Consider the following 16,993-nt stretch of genomic DNA (forward strand, 5'->3'; position numbering starts at 1 on the left):
GGGTTAGTATGACATTGTTTCATTAATTCTGTTTTAAAATAGACAGCAGTTTTTGTTGTTGTTGTTATTTGTTTGTTTGTTTGTTTTTTCTGGCTTTTCAATCAATTTAGAATATAGCAAAAATGCTTTGCTTTTCAGAAAACTTAAGTAACAATAATTTTATAAATTGAAATTTTAGAAATTGCTTATCTAATAAAGAGTCAAATATCACAAATTTTTGATGTTATGTATCCCATAATTTTAGCTTTAGTGAAAACTTAGGCTTAGGATATTTTTATTAATTTTAATAGTTCTAATTTCTTATTTTACAAAATAATTTGACATTTATAAATGACTTAAATGCAAAAGAACTCTGAAGTCATCCATTCAAGATTATTTTGAATTGCTTGTGGGTCTTAGAAAATTGGGAAAATTATAATTTTTCTTCTTTATATAATGTTTTTGTTTTTTTATGTATCAAATAGTTAATATTTTATATATATCAGGTGCTGTACTAATTAAGTATCTCATTTCATATGAAAACTTATTTCATGTCCACTTATTGCAGTAAATGGAAACCCTTTATCTAAAATGTTGTATAAACATTAATTAATTTTTCACGTGTTTTTTTTCAAAGTTTTCATACAGTAAAAAATATAGATATAAGCATATTCATGTTGTAAATAACCAACTATCTCACTTAATGGCATTTAGGTGACTGACTATGAACAATATCAAATGTTGAAATTTTAGTTGAATAAATGTCAAGTGTAGAGGACAATGTTTCAAGCATATTCTGCCTTTTAAAACATCGTTCTCTATACCTGTGTGTCTAATAGAAAGTTTCTATCTATTCATCTAAATTTTATTATGAATACTTTGTCTTCTGTGTTTTACATAAAGTGATGTTCCAAATTCAGAAACTCTACTCACCTCTCTGCACAACTGAGAACTATTACCTTCCATGCAAATGCTGTGAAATTTCCTGTGTATCCCACAAGCATTGTGTCTATATGTATCCATTAACCCATAATTTAATCATCATAATGCTGTAGCCCTTCACTAATAGGAGAGCAGCATGACCTTTGAGCAAAGGAATCACCATAAAAAATTGCATGTGATCACAAGCTCATTTTGTCCTCAGCACTGTCAGTATTGAGATGTATATTTGCCTGTACATTTTCAATTTATAGTCTCCTTAATCAACTGTCTTTCTTTCTTTAGTGCTACATGGCTTTTATCCATTTTGCAGTTTTGTTCATTCTACCTTATTGCAACTTCATTTGTCTAGCCACCACATTTATACTTTGGACTACTTTCAACAGCAAATGTGAAGTAATATACTTACACACACACACACAAATTGCTGAAGTCAAGACATTCCTTTTTGGATATTTTTTCCAACTGACTTAAGGTTGACTGGAGGAATTTCACCTGTTCATTGACCTAATATTCATTTGTTATCTCTTTACCCCACTTAGTAGACCATATACCTGAATGTAACAGACCTTTTGCTATTTCTTCTCATGCTCCTCACATCAGCACATTTCTAGTCTCTTTTTTTTTTTTTTTTTAGCATGCTTTGCCTGTGAAAAACTTTGGCCAACTTTTCTATGCCCAGACATTTTCCCTGCTCTCCTCTCTCTGATGATGAACAAATATTTCCTTCTTTTCTGTTTGCCACACTCCTGAATCAGGTAGATGATATTCTGTTTTTTTAATCCATATATCATATACCTCCATCTCTTCCACCTCTATACTGTCTCACATCTTTCTTGTCTTTGTGACTCCTTTGCTATGACCTCAAGTCATCTCCCAACCTTTTCTTCTTTTCTTGACCTCCAGTCTATGGTGTCTTTCCTTTCTGCTTGAAGTAGAGTATTCATCTGTCTTTAACTTTGTATCTCTTTGTGGCTATCTATTTTCTTTGTTTAGTTTTACCCTACTCCTTTATTCTATCTCCAGACTTCACCTCATCATGTCTTCATTGCAACCCTAATAGTTTGGGTGGAGACACCTATTCTTCTTTGTTTGCCACATTTATTTCTATTTTTTCTTCTCTTGTCCCTATTTTGACCTTGTGTCTTTGTCTTTGGGACCCTCATCTCAACCATTTGCTAACAGGCTTGTTCTCTGGGAGTATTCTGCCTCCTTTTAAACCTTGGGGGTTAAGCTACTCACCTGCAATCTTATATTGTTTTCTTGATTTATTGATCTATATATAAAAATCTCTATCTGCTATCCACCCTCATGAGTCGTCTCAAGTTATCCCTCTACTGTTCTTCATATCTCACTTATTATCATTGTCTTTCCCTTCCCATATGACTAGTCACTCTCAATGGTAAATCTTCTTTAGAAGTGATCCTGGGCTCTGTTCCTGTTTTATGTCCATCACTCCCACTTGATCCTATTTTCTTTCCTCTTTCCCTTTCATCCTCTGTGGCTTCCTCATTGACAAGACGTCCCTTTTGTTGGCAGTGAAGGTTTTAGAACCTTCTCTCACCCAACTGAAAACTTTTATTCGTATTTTTTGTCATCTTCACGAGGTCATGGATTTGGTGCCTTGTCATTGTCTTGTCTCTGAATCACTTTCCAATTGTTACTCAATTCCATTTGTCTGATTTTCTCAGTTCACATTGTGCTCTGTTTTCTGGGCTATGTTTAACCAAGATAGACATTTCAAATGCCTTCCTTCACATTTCCATTTGTCTTGTGTTCTGTAATTCTTACAGTTTGTCTTCAGTGTTTGTCTTTCAAATCTGCATGCTAACATTTAGCTTGTACACAGCAAAAACATGAATTTCATTTCTTAGAGTCTTCTGGACCTTGGTTCCCATTATTATAAGGTTGTAATTGCTTATCTTGTCTTGGCTGGCTGGTCTAACTTTTCCTGTCCATTATGACTCCCACTCAGTTTCTGGGAAGCTTTCTTCAACTTCCATAAGAAGTAAGCTCAAACTCCTCCTTGTGTATTCATACTATGGAAATTTTGATATCCAAGACATTTCTTTCTCACATTTAGGGACTCTTGCTTACTTAAGATCCTTTATTTGTCTTGGTTATTCATACTTACAATACCTTGAATGGCCTTTGTGGGATCACAGGAATATGTCATGTGGAAGAGCCTAACACCCTAGCTACATTGCACATTCTCTTGTTCTGCCCAACTTTGTGACACATTATTATTGGTACCAGATTTATCTAATATTTTTCTCTGTGATATAAGTATAACATGAATACATAAGTAACAACAATCTGAGTGAAGAGTATTCTCTGCCTAAGAAGGATGTAGTCTCCCATGTTGCTTCACTAGACTAACTTAGTGTTTTGTAAGTCACACCCCATATGCTTTTTTTTGCAATTACAGAAATGAGTTCATCTTCGTAATTTATCAGTACTGGCACCTACAGTGTTTTCTGTGTGATATTTTAAAGTTTAGTGGTGCAGAGAGATAAGTAGCACTTTCTAAGTTAACATTATTCTTACTTGAAAATGTATTTTATAAAGATACTTACTTCTCTGCACCGCCTTTCCACCCTTACTTCTCACTTACATTGTATTTTCTTTGTCTCATGAAGAATGATCCTGTGATCATGTGTTAGTGTTCACAAAGATTATTGCACATGGAGGATGTATCATCCTTCTATCAGTGGAGAGCTACAGCATTATGACACTTATGATATAGGATGGCATCCATAGATGAAAGTTTGTTCAAGGTTTGTGGTATGTGCAGGAAATTCCATGGCAGTTCTGTGAAAGGTACTTGCTCTTAATAGTGCAGAGAGGTTAAGAGGCCATCTTAAATACATTTTCAAATAATGAAAATGTAGACATAAAAATAACATGAAACCAAAAGTGTAATTAATTTTTAGCTTCAACCTTAAACATGAATTGATATATTTTGGTTCCTAGTTGAAGTTGTGAACTTTGAATTTGGTTTTTTGTGAGAGATTGTAAATATGTATTTTTGAAAGGTCTACAAAAAGTAATGTTTTTATGCAACAGATTGTAATATTCACATTTTCCTGTTTGTAATTTTTAGAAAGTATGGCATTCAATGGATATGAAGCTATATTTTTTGTTTCTGTCTTTTGAGAAGCTTTCTTAACTGTTTCAGATTGTAAAGATTTGTTTGATTTGAGACATTACTGTGAGGATACATTAAAAACAAGGTTACATAATATTAGATAAAATGTAAATAAAGGTATCAAGGTTGATGTAAAACCTATTATTACATTATCATGTTCAAAAATTTTAATGTATATGTAAAGTTTGTCAAAAATAAGGGAACAGTTGGCTTACACTTTTTTTTAACTGTAGTTAAAAGCTGTGAGTCAACTTCATTTTTCACTTACTTTTTACTTTTTAACATCAGCTTTTACTAAGCAAGAAGTCAAAGTGTCAGTGTATCAGTAGTTCAGTTGTTATAACATGTACACTTTGACTTCAAAAAAGAGCTCACTGGATTATAAGCAACTGACATATCCAACCTACAAATGAGCAGTTTAAAATTATTTGTTTTATGCTTTGCATGAGCCAGTTAGCCTACATTGTAGAAATTACTAATATTTTTTTATTTGAGATGTTTTCGTTGTGTTTTTTTTTTGAAATTTGTTACAAGTTTTAAATTACAGAAATTAGATACTTGAATTCACAAGTGCACATTTTGTGCTTATTCTGTCATCTTTTCATTTTATTTTATAACTATTTTTTGTTTTTATTCTGGCAATTTTCTTTTCTCTCTTTTTCTAGTTTGGTGATGTTATTATTATATTTACCCTAATTATTTTGTTCATGTATTTTCTTTATCTGTTTGTATATAGTATGGTTATATCTATTAAACTGTTTCAAAAATAAAGTGTAAAACTGTTCTTTTTTAATTGCTTTGGGAGCAGTGTTGTTGTACCCAGTATGACACTGTTTCATTAGATTTTTTTGCTTTACATACTGTATAATATTTGCCTGACTAACGTTCTTGACCATGATGATTTTTTGTTTTTTTTGGTGAACAAGTATTTTGCAGTTGGGCTTTGTTTTGAATTCAGTGAGCTCTTTTGAACTTCCATTTTTCTTTGGTGAATGCAATTTCAAAACTTCTTTTGTATATCCTTTGATTTTAGCTTGATCACACCTTTTTTGACATGCAGTGTCTGATTGTGGTATGGCAACACTGCTAGCTCATTTTTTTCATGTTGTCCTTTTTTTTTGTTCTCTTACTTCAAGCATCTTGAACCAGAAACCATAAATTTCTTATAAAAACAGAACCATTTGGAAACATTAAACTTCTCAAGATAACAATCGTCATAAAGACATATAAAAGTGACTCCTCTTTCTGTAAACTAATTGTGGTTAATGTGTGTACTAAATAAGGCTAAGTGTAACTGGTATAGTTGATTTGTATGGAGATTTTTGAAGGAACTTGCTTCTGCATGTATAAATAATGACAAAAATTTTTTCTGAATTAAACAAAATCTTGTCTTCCTTTGTAATATAGACAGCTGAGGGTCATAATGTTGTGAATATTGGATATAAGTTAATATTTCCAAAAAAAAAAATACCTGTTATAAATTGAACATTAAAATCAAATATTTCAGGAAGGGATTTATTTTTCCACAAAGATTATGAACTAAAATTTCTTCCTTAGCTAACTAATGATTAATGGAATACAGAAGTAAAAAATGTTTTAAATACATATTTATGTTTTAAAACATCTTTAGCTGTACATTAACAGTATAAACAAGTAATTAAATTAGCTCAATATATTGTAGCTTAGAAATGTTTTATTTAAATCAAACACTACTTATATTTCTGTTTAAATTGCATCTATCCATATCTCTCTCTTCATAGTCATATTGACTAAAAGAGCTATATTTGAGGTGAGTATTTTTGTTTTACATTTAATTTTATTTTGTACTATCATTGAGAGGTAAAATATTTTCAACAGCAGTTTTCTTTCCTCAAGCTTACTAACAGTTATGGTTTACACATTTGTAAATTTTACTTGTCTTTGTATTAACAGTACAGCATTTTAGTAAAAAATGTTATCTTGATTGCAGAAATATATATTTTTAATGTATGATGATAATCTTTATACTTTTAAATTTTTTTGTAAAATGTTTTCTTTGATAAATTTCTACAAAAAGAGAAAGAAGCTTCTGCATGTAACTGTTTAAAATAATTACAAGGCTCTAGCTAATATAATAATGGGATGAAAATCAACACCATTTACAAAAAGGTAATTTAATATATGTGACGATTTATATTAAGGGAATTTATCTGTTTCAATGGGGAAGTTTTATGACTATTTTTGAAACATTGACAAATTTCAACAAAAATGTTACACTAACATCACAAAGCATGCTTTTTGTTTTAAAAAAAAGTTGAAAACGCAGTCAATGTTTCTAACTTTTGTCTTTGCTGCTTGAGTCTCATATAATAAACGTGACAAATACCTATTTTATTGTCATCATACATATGCATATGGCTTGTTACACATCTTCAAAATTCGTTGCTGTACTTCTGTATATCAGTATATGATTGGATGATTCAAAACATTGCATTTTGCATATATAACTGAATATAAACATGTTTGTATTATAATTGAATGACTTAGTATATACCTTTATAAATTACAAGATTTAGAATATCATAATATGCTCTAACAATTTAAGTCTGTCTGAGAACATACTTGTATTAACTAATACAATAAACATAGTAACACAAAACTATATGTACATCCATGTAAAAAGCAAATCTATTCAACAAACTTTTGCATTATCGTAACACCATGTATGGTGAATCATCAGTGTATTATTAGCTTTTTCATTATATTAGTATGATAGGAATGTGTGTTTATATGAATTAATTAGTACAGATCACCATATGAATCAACTGTCTTTCATTAAAACAGAATGTTAATTAATCTTGATTACTTATTAGTAAACTAGATATGTACTTTGATAGTCCTTACATGAGGTAGACTTCTTTGTATTTTTTTAAGACTGGAAATATATACTAACCAAGCTCATCTCACTTTCTTGGAACTAGTGTAGTGTTTTTTTTTTTTTTTTTTTGTTGTTTTAACGTAAAGAAAGTTTCAGTTAAATATTGGAATTAGTAATCACTCAGATCAGGTGTGACTGGTTTCAGTAATTTATTTTATATTGTAACTTTTCTTCAGGAAAGAGAGAGAATAATTTAATTAAATTGGAAGAATGTGTAGCTTATTGTGTAGATTATTTCTTCATATACTGTCTTTTGGAAGTTATTTGATATATACAGGTGCTTTGCTGATAGTTGTATTAATATATCTTGTAGTTCACTCGTTATGATTTAGAATGTCTTATAACGTTCACGCATCTATTTTGACAATGATTGTAAAATATGACAATTTGACTTCTTTTAGGCTTGGATAGTAAATTTCCACAACGCTCTGTTGGTGAACAGTATCCAGGTTATGATAAATTTCGTAAAACTGGTAAGAACTTTCATTTACTTTTGAAAAGTTGTGGTATTTAGATTATTTCTGAAATTGTATTTGCTTAATAAAAGTTTGTAAATTGTTTACAGTATTATTATCGAAAACTTTCTTAATTTATCAGGTGCTCCTGTGCCTCTACCAGATAAACCTCGCATTCTCCGTATGACAGATCACAACCTCACTTTAGCTTGGAAGCCATCACTACCTGCTTCACCTAGAGTGCCTGTGACCTATAGCATTGAAATGAGTAAATATCCAGATGGAGAATGGAAACCTTACAAGTCCGGTAAATAAAAGTTTTTAAGTATGTGTTAAATAAGATTTTATAAATATATACAAATCTAAGTCTGATACATTAAAATTTGCAATCAGTTGTGATAATTAGGGTGAATGTATTAAAACAGTGTAGAATAATAATGTAAATTCCAAAAATTTGCAGCTATTATTTGACTTCCAAGGTTTCTTCTTTTGCCCAACTACAAAGTGTTCTTATTTTTTCTTGCTTGCTTCTGTGTTTTTTTTACCCCATTTAATTACCCTTGATGATTTTTATCATATGACACTCTCCACCTTCATCAATGTATTCTCTGTTCTGGTACAGTATGGAATCCAATATCTCATTCGTTAATGCTATAATTGTTCAGAAACACCTCAATTGTTATTCATGCTACCTAGTTGATTTTTGGAAAATAAAAAGTAAAAAAATCTGGTTAGCAAGCTAATTTGTAGTATTAATTCCCAGATTACCTAACTAAATGTAGTTCCACACATTCTTTAAGTAAAATAAAAGCAAAAAGGAGACCTCTTTGGGACAATCTGCCTTTGATTTGTTTTCTTCAGTTGTTTGAGTAAGTGTGATGTGGGAGTTCAACTCTGAAAAATTCTGGATTGTGTTAACCTTAACCACAGGTCCTTAAGTAGGGATGAGTCATTCAGATCACATGTTTGCCACTATTATATACCCAAAGTGCAAGGTTTCCATCTACTGTAGATACGTGGGATTTGGAACTTAGTTCTAGGTCTATTAGAGTTTGGTCATTGTGGTGGTAGTGAAAACCTCATTGTAGTTTTTCCAGAATTTTATCCCCATTGGTTGTTGGGTCTAAGAAGATAGGAAACTGGTGTTCAGTCATGGATTTTTCAGTGCCTAAATTCTTCAAGTGAATAAGTTACTCAGCTTTCAATCTCAGTTGACATTTTTTACTGTGGTTGTGGATATCCAAATTTATTGTAGTTGACTCCTAATTGTAAATTGTCATAGTGGTGGTTTTGCATCTACTATCAGTGTTTTTTGTGCACAGTGTTCAGGTACTGCAATTCAAGGTTTTAACCTTTGGATGAGCAGTTACTTCACATGAATTCTACTGAATCTTCTCCCTTCTATTCTATAGCACTGTGCACACACCATTCCACAGATGACTGGTTACTGCTGGCACCATCTATCAATTGTTAGATCATCACACACTGATTCTACTTCTAGAAACAACCAAGGTAGACTTCATTCTCAAAGCTAACACATTTATGCTCCATTTCATTCTGTCTTCAGTCTGAGTATTTTTTTCATCATGTCTTTCAGTCAGACTCATCTGACTCCCATTCCAGCTCCATGCTTTGGAACAGAAAGTCCAACTGTTACTCACAACTTCTCCCATTACATGGATGATTCTTTCCCTTCTAGGAATGTAGAAATTATTCAAATCTCTCATACCTTTGGGATGAGAGAATGAGATATCCTTTTAATGGTCATTATGTGACCAAGAGATCTCAAATATAAATTCACTGGATTCTCCAGTTTCCTTACTTAATATCATTCTTTGATCTTGAGGAGTTGTTAAGTCAGAGCACTACTACATTTTGGGTTCCTCTGCTTTTGCCTCATTCAGAGTTCTATCTCTTCACAAATGCCTTGCTTCAGGGATGGGATGCATATACCAAAAGTCAGGAATTCCAGGGTTTACACACAGATGATAAAGCTTCTCTGTGTAATGTTTTAGTCCTTCTTGCTTTGTATAAGACAGTGCCTCTTGGTCTGAGCTTATTAAAGACAAAATTGTCAGGCTTCATTCTAACAGTTCTGTGGTGCTGTCTTATGTTTCTCATTGAGGAGGAACTTTATCCAGGATTCTTTGTTTTCGAATATTGGACCTACGTTTTTGAGACCACTCCTATCATATCACCCTGCCAGCACCAGATTAGCAGTCACACCCTGATTTATACTTCTGCAGTACCTTCAGGAGTGTCAACTTCTTCCACTTCATCTTAGGCAATCTCTATGGGAGCAGCTATGATCTGACATGGTACCACCTGGCTACACAGAAGCTCAGGTTTCAGACAAAGAGTGCAGTATTTCATACAGCATTTGGGTTTAATTTATAAATTTGCCATTTATTTGTATCAGTCTTTGTTAAATTCTGCAACAGATATTTATCAATGGAAATGACACACGTATTGACTATGTTGTACTGACAAGAGGTTGAACCCATTTTGATCAGAAGTGCTAACCATAACTTCTCATTTATTGACCTGGCTATTTGACAAGGGTTTTTGCATCTTCCACAATTGCCCTGTATGAGGTGGACATATTGACTACCATTTGATAAACATGACAAAATATGCTTTCAGTCCCCAGTACTCCCCAGATTCCTCAAATTGTTTTGGGGTCTTTTCTCCTAAATGACCATTAAAGTTACCCACTTAGTATATTAAAGTTATATTACATGCTCTTTCTCAACACTCATTTGTGACCTAATTCTCATATGCCATGTATCACTTTTACCTGAAGGGTTAATTTTAGCTGCTGCTGGGCTGTATACATTATTGATTGGAGTATTTTGTGCTGTTTGACCACATACTGCTTTATCATTCTATCTACATCCTCAGACCAGTTCTTCTTGGTGAAGATACTGTCAGACAGGGAAGGGAATAAACCCTTTGCACAAATTCATCTGATCACTATTTCTCACTTCTGTGAGTGATCAGATTTCGATAATTGTCATGTTTGGTGAGGGTGTTGAAGATTCTTTTTTGAGAAGCTGTACAATGGTTTTTTTTCTGGGCTCTTACTGAAGGTGAGTAATTTTGTCTGAGTCATGTCTAATCAAATTTGTCACATTTCTGTATGTCCTTCGTAGCATCGTTGAATTGCCTGCTGGAGAACACCTTGTGAACCTCCTCCAATACTTTTATCTTGCATGATCTGGCAGTATCTTCATATAAGGGTTTTTGCTTTCCCCATGTATATGTCTTAACTACTTTTGCTAGGTTACACAGAGGGGTGAGTATTTTCATTGCTAACTTTCAGAATCCCTTTCCTAGTTTTCACAGGATTCCACTTTGTGGTGAGTGTTCCCAGGCATGTGTGCTTTCCTCAAACTAATTCTGAAATAGTAATCATTAATTCAGCATACTTTATCTAGGTTGCAACAGGTTCTATAGAAATGAGGTGTTCCATAAAACCACTGGGTGCTATTATTATACTATGCTGGACTACCACAGACGGACTATCATGAGTAAAGCATGAGGAGATCTTGCTAATCATTAGATTGAATAAATCTGGGCCAGTTTGCTTTTACAAATTTAGAGAACTTGGTTCATTGCACTGTTTCCAGAGCACTGTTCCTCAAGACTAATCAATGCACATTTTATCCCCTCATGTTCTACAAGTGGAGTTAGGGAGTCCATATCACACTCAATTAGGAGTCACTGGGGTAGTGAACAGAGGTTTTTTCCTCCAGAATGATAAAATTCTTCCACTCCTAGAGAAGAGAATAAAGTTGGGGTCTTCCTGCCTGAGTGTCTGGATATTTTCATCCCAGATGTCATTAGGAGAGGCACAAACCTGTGTGGGAGCCTACTTATAATACCAGATCAGGTTTGATACATGGCTATTCATTTGGGTTGAACATGGCCTTTCTTTTTGATCAGTATTGGTTCTGTACATTTTTCATAAAAGAGGGTCCATTATCTCCTCATACTTCTGAACATTCTTGGATTCTTGGCTGAGCACAGTTTGTTCCACATCCTCTCCATAATTCTTGGAGCAAATGGAATTTATCTTGCTCACATGATTGGAGAGTGAAGATGAATGTTCATAACTCCAGACTAGAAGAGTTCTTTTTCTTCAGATTTAGAAAGGCATACATAATCCCATCATTGTGAGCCTGGGTGTTGTCTTTCAGACTTTTCAGGTTAAGGAGAAAGTTTGTCCACTTTATGTTTGGTTATTTTCTCATCATGATTCCAGTGACATGGAATGCATTATGCTATGACTACAGGTTGGGATACACTCATAAGTACCTGTATATATAGATTGCAGTCCAATTGCCCCAGCCACCAACATGGGATATAGTGACTATTGCCCTATAATTGCAACCCTGAATAGTGGAACCTTAACTATCTGTTTGGGGCCTGGCTAATAGTGATGACAAATCATATAAAATTTCGCTCAGAGTATGTAAATTAAGTTCCAGGTGAAGATGTAGTGCAGTTCTCCCCACTAGGGTGCCAATCTTCTATTGACATACCCATGATATATGGTGGGAAGTATTTCTTGGTAGTTAACCTTTTCTTAAATCAAAAATGTATTTTCATTCATACTTACCTTCTGTCACACTCTTCCTCCCTACTAAGAGTTCATGTTAGAGACTGAGATTGAGTCAGTCTCAAAAAAGTGATAACATTATCTGAATGAATGCTTGTATACACTATCAGAATAGATGGCACATTGACACAGGTGGAGTACGTCATGAAGCAGTTATTGCTAAGGGCAGGTAAATGGTGAATAAAAGACTTGATAAAATGAGAAAAAATCAGACCAGTTCTCAGACAAGCAAAGGAAGAAATCCTGGTGGTCGAGTAACAGCTGTAAGTGTAAGAGGAGATAAGTATTATTGGAAATAAAATTTTCAATTTAAGAAAATGTTAATGTTTTTAAGTAAAAGATTAAACTTTTGTTTATGTATTTATTTATATCACGATAAAATTCTAATGAAGTAATATAAATATTTAAATAATTCTAAATGCAATTTGACTATTATTTAAAATGTCTCATCGTGATGTTTCACTGTAGCAACTGACATTTGTTTGATAAAGAAATTATTCTAATGATTCCATTGGTTAATATAGGGATCAAAGATTCAAGTTGTGATATAAGAGGTTTGGTTCCATGCCAGGACTATCGATTTCGTATACGTGTTGAAAATAAATATGGCACAAGTGATCCTTCACCTTATGTAACAGCACATCGTAGCAAACTTGAACTGCTGATGCCTGCTGATTTCAAACCCAAAGACTTTAAAATTGAACATCCTCCTTTGGAAAAGCATGGTGAGTTAGTGGAAGAGATTTAAAAAATAAATTTATGATTATGGAATTTAGCTTAAAGGAAAGATTACGTATACTTGATTTTGTTAAAGATAATTTTATTGAAGTTACTTTTGAAAGCTGAAAGACTTTAAGTAAAACTTTTTATGAAGATTTTGTAGGTCATTCAGTAAAGTGAAAGAGCTGGAGCTGGCATTCCTCAATGCTTCAGTTATTGATAAAGGTTTATTTTCTTGTGACAAAAGGCGTCATGGATAAAAAAGGTGTATAAATTTTAATAGTATAAAACATTAAGCTTTGAGGCCATATCAAAATGTATTCAACCCTTTGTTTTGTTCTAAGCAAATAGAATTTTAGAAAAATGGTAAATAAATATGCTGTTACAAAGGTCTGAAAAAATTCTACAGATATGATACATAGTTTCTTATCAGAAAATTTAGAAAAACTGCACTATTTGTAAAATTCTTACTCAAACTTTTTCTTCTTTCAGTGGGCATTGTAAGTTAGAGAATATCAATGGAGGCATAAACAGTAGTCACATTTTTCATGTGACACGTGTATAATCCTCTTAAATGTGTATTTCAAATCAAGTACTTATATCTGAAATAATGTGAGTTGTTTTCATGTTAAAATGGCCATGTGACTCAGAGTTCTGAATTTTTTTTTATATAATATTGAGCATGAATTATAATGTATGCAGTGAGAGATCTTATATAAGCTCTGCTTTTCCAGCCGTAATTCAAATTTTTTAGCTCATTCACTTTTATATAATTCTGACATCATCATTAACTCCTGCTGCATATGTTTATGTTATCAGAAATTGTATAGCATCTTTGAAGGTCCAAATTTATGTAGTCTGCCTTTAGCATTAAAGAAGATTCTGTGCTGTGATTGTTAATCCTTAATGATCACATGCTTAGCCAGTTATTTCTGAAATGTCTGCTGATGTACATGGTGGGTTTCATATTCATGTATACATTTATTTGTGGAACACCAACCATTTTCTCATGATGATACAAGAGACGAAAATGTAAACATTTTCTGATAATTATTCACTTTCTCTCTTTAGGAACAGAATTTATCAATTAGCTTTAATTCTGTATATGCTTCTGCTGGTCTGATTTTTCTTTTACTTTTTTTCCAGAACTAATTTATCTTAGGCCTAAGAGTGCTAATGGTTCTGTTTTTGAATTTTTATATTATTCACTTTTTTATGGTAATTGTGTTTGATGATAATTTTAGAAATCATCTAATTGTTAACAAAATTATTAAAACTGGTTTGCTTCTTTTTTAGCCAAGTCAGACACATGACTAAGATGTGATATTAGTTGCTAGCAATCATCATATGCAATCTTTGCCTCAGTAAAGAGAATTAGTGCATGCTTATGATATTTGAATATTCAATTAATAAAAATGTCAAACTACATAAAGGCCACTTGCACAAAAATTGCAAAAACAAATTACATAAATGTACCTGACTAAAGATGTTTTCTACTCTGGTTATGGAAGGGTCTTTTAATAAGAAAATGTTTCTTTACTTGCCTTAATTCTCAAGTTCTTCACCTTCAGTTACATGTTGTGAAGGGAATTATCCATGTGTACTTGTGCTTTGACCTGCCATCAATGATTTATTTCATTTTGAAATTTTCTTCTTCAGGTAGAATAATTATTAATTATCATCTTCTTTCATTCTCATGATTGTCTGGTCAAAATTACATGTTTACCTTGCAGTCTTTCTTTATTATGGATGTCACAAATGTAAGTCCTGTTACTTTATGACTGTTATTTTCCTTTGACACTTTAGTCTTTGGTACCACGTTACACAGTACTCACCCATTCTACCCAGCCATTTTTAAGATGATCTCAAGTCAGCATCTCTTCTGCATCACCACTTACTATTACAGGATGTTTCAATCATGCTTCTTTCCTGTTCATTGAGAAAATTATGCCAACAAAAGCTAATTAAGGTTTTAGTATTTAAATTTACTTTTGGGAGTTCTTTCTTTGGAAGAATTCAGGGATTATTTTCCTGCCTTGCCTCACTTTTTTAAAGCTTATTGATGTTAGCCACTTCATCTCATTCCTTCCAATCATACCAAATGGCGAAATATAGTCACAGACAAGATGAGTCTTCTTGACCCATCAAGTGAATCCTTTTCTAACCCAAATGATCTGTTAGATCAGTGTTTCTTCTGTGGAACCCTTTGGTTTCACAAATCTTTCAATCTTGTCCTAATGTCTTTTTCCTCTTCATTTGAAGTTAAATTAGTAATCTCAGTTCTTCAGGTTTTAATATTTTTGTGTGTGGTTCCATATGAAACTGGAATTTAAAAACATATAACCAGTTCTAAATTAATCTTTTTCTAAAGACACCTCATTTTCAATTGGAATAATACATAATGTAGTTACAGAAATTTCTCATTTGTGGTTACTAGATGGTGTGGATGAATGTACATGATGTTTTATACATGTATTTATCCCATCTGTCTATTTCTTCTCCAGTTTAGGCCTTTGTCATTTTGTTTTTTTTTCCTTCTGTTGAACCAACCTCATCTATGAATAAATTTTGACCAACTCTTCCACTGCCAGACTTTTCCTGTTTTCCAAACAGTTTACAAACTGCCAAAGCTGGATTTTCCTTGAAATACTTGGTTCAGGTAGACAGCAACCTGTTCCTACAGTTGAAACAGATAGATGTATCCTTTCTCAGTATTTCTAGTTGAAAAATGTTTCATTTCCCATCTCCTACTGTTGAGCTCAGTGAACATTCTCTTCATAATACCAGTTGTCCTGTTCCACCATTTCAGAAGACATTTTACATCTTCCTTGCAAAGCAGGGTGCATGATGTCTCTTCCCTACTCTTATGATTTAGTTAGAATCATTATTTTTTTCCACTCTTAGTACCATTTACAGGATAACTCCTTGCTCTTACAATTGAGTTTAGGCTTAGACACATCTCCATAAGCCTAGATTCAATTTATTGTACTTCCTGTCTCCTACAGTTGATTTGGAAGTTGTCTAGTGGATGCCATTTATATACTTCCTCATCATAATTCCAGTTGCTTGCAGTATGTCACTCTGTTTACTGACAGTATGGTTGGTGTATATATTACTAACAGTCCACTTGCCCTGGTCACTTTACACTGTTTATTCTTGTTATAATCTTATGTGAAACCCTCCACTTTGTAATAATGAGGATAGGACATGGAGCCTCTTCTGTACAGTTGGAGTTTAGTAGATACCTAACATTGTCTTCTTGAATTCCTCCAACTTCATAATTTTGTGAAAGTTGGAGTGTCTTATCTGTATCCATTTTTTATTTATACTACATGTGACTCATACTACTGAAGTCAGTTTGTTTCCAGTCTTAAATTGCCTAGTTGAAGTGTCAGGTATGGAAAGATCTGAAATTTGTGCCCTTGATGCTTTTCATACTCTTTTTATTTTATTTTGTACTCTGATTATTTGATTATTTACACCCTGATAAAACACTACAAACAATTACATAGCTGTTTTGGATTGAGAAGGCATTTGATGTTTTGAAAAATTCTCATGCTTTAAAACATTCTGTGTAAATTCATTTGATTGAAAACAAATCACTCCTGTTTTAGGCAATTGTGTGTCTATTCCATTTATTACAACTGAGTCCTTTGCAGGTTCTTACCTATCATTGTGTTTGTCTTTACCACATATCATAACTTGCAGTCTCTCAGTTTATTAGAATATTTTGCAATCAACAGGGGATCAAAATATTACATTCCAACATTCCTGAGGAATTTTATCTTTTTAATTAGCATCTCTATTGAGAATGCATGGTCTATCTGTATTTGTTTAGTTATGACCAATGAAAGTGAAAATATTACATGGATAAAATGAAAAAACATTTGATTGGTAAATGCAACTTTACATGATATAATGTAATTTTCCTGATAGCTTTATCTTGAATGAATGTAATTTTATTTCATTATTTTTATTTTTGTCAAATGGATTTGTCCAGTTGGTACTCTCACATGTTATTAAACCCCTCATTTGTCCCAGACTGAATGTGGGCAGTGTATGTCATCTGGTGACTGATGATGCTTTTGCAAATTCCTTTCATGTCTCTGCATGCACATCTGGTGTGATATAAGAGATGTCTGAGACAGAACATCCATTTACAATAGATGTCTCATACCTCTTTCAGTGATGAAAAATATTCATTTTTATTAATG

At 32.8% G+C, this 16,993-nt stretch overlaps 1 protein-coding gene across 2 annotated transcripts in view; it reads left to right on the plus strand.

Annotated features, from left to right (window-relative positions):
- Nucleotides 1-16,993, plus strand: part of LOC143253056 (protein Obscurin-like) — a 253,949-nt gene that overhangs the window by 166,807 nt on the left and 70,149 nt on the right. For both annotated transcript variants that reach the window (XM_076506213.1, XM_076506214.1), the window contains exons 53-55: nt 7,385-7,456; nt 7,581-7,745; nt 12,584-12,784. In XM_076506213.1, coding sequence (XP_076362328.1) covers nt 7,385-7,456; nt 7,581-7,745; nt 12,584-12,784 — 438 coding nt within the window. The remainder of the gene's footprint in view (nt 1-7,384; nt 7,457-7,580; nt 7,746-12,583; nt 12,785-16,993) is intronic.

Source organism: Tachypleus tridentatus, chromosome 6, assembly GCF_004210375.1.
Source record: "Tachypleus tridentatus isolate NWPU-2018 chromosome 6, ASM421037v1, whole genome shotgun sequence".
NCBI lineage: Eukaryota > Metazoa > Arthropoda > Merostomata > Xiphosura > Limulidae > Tachypleus > Tachypleus tridentatus.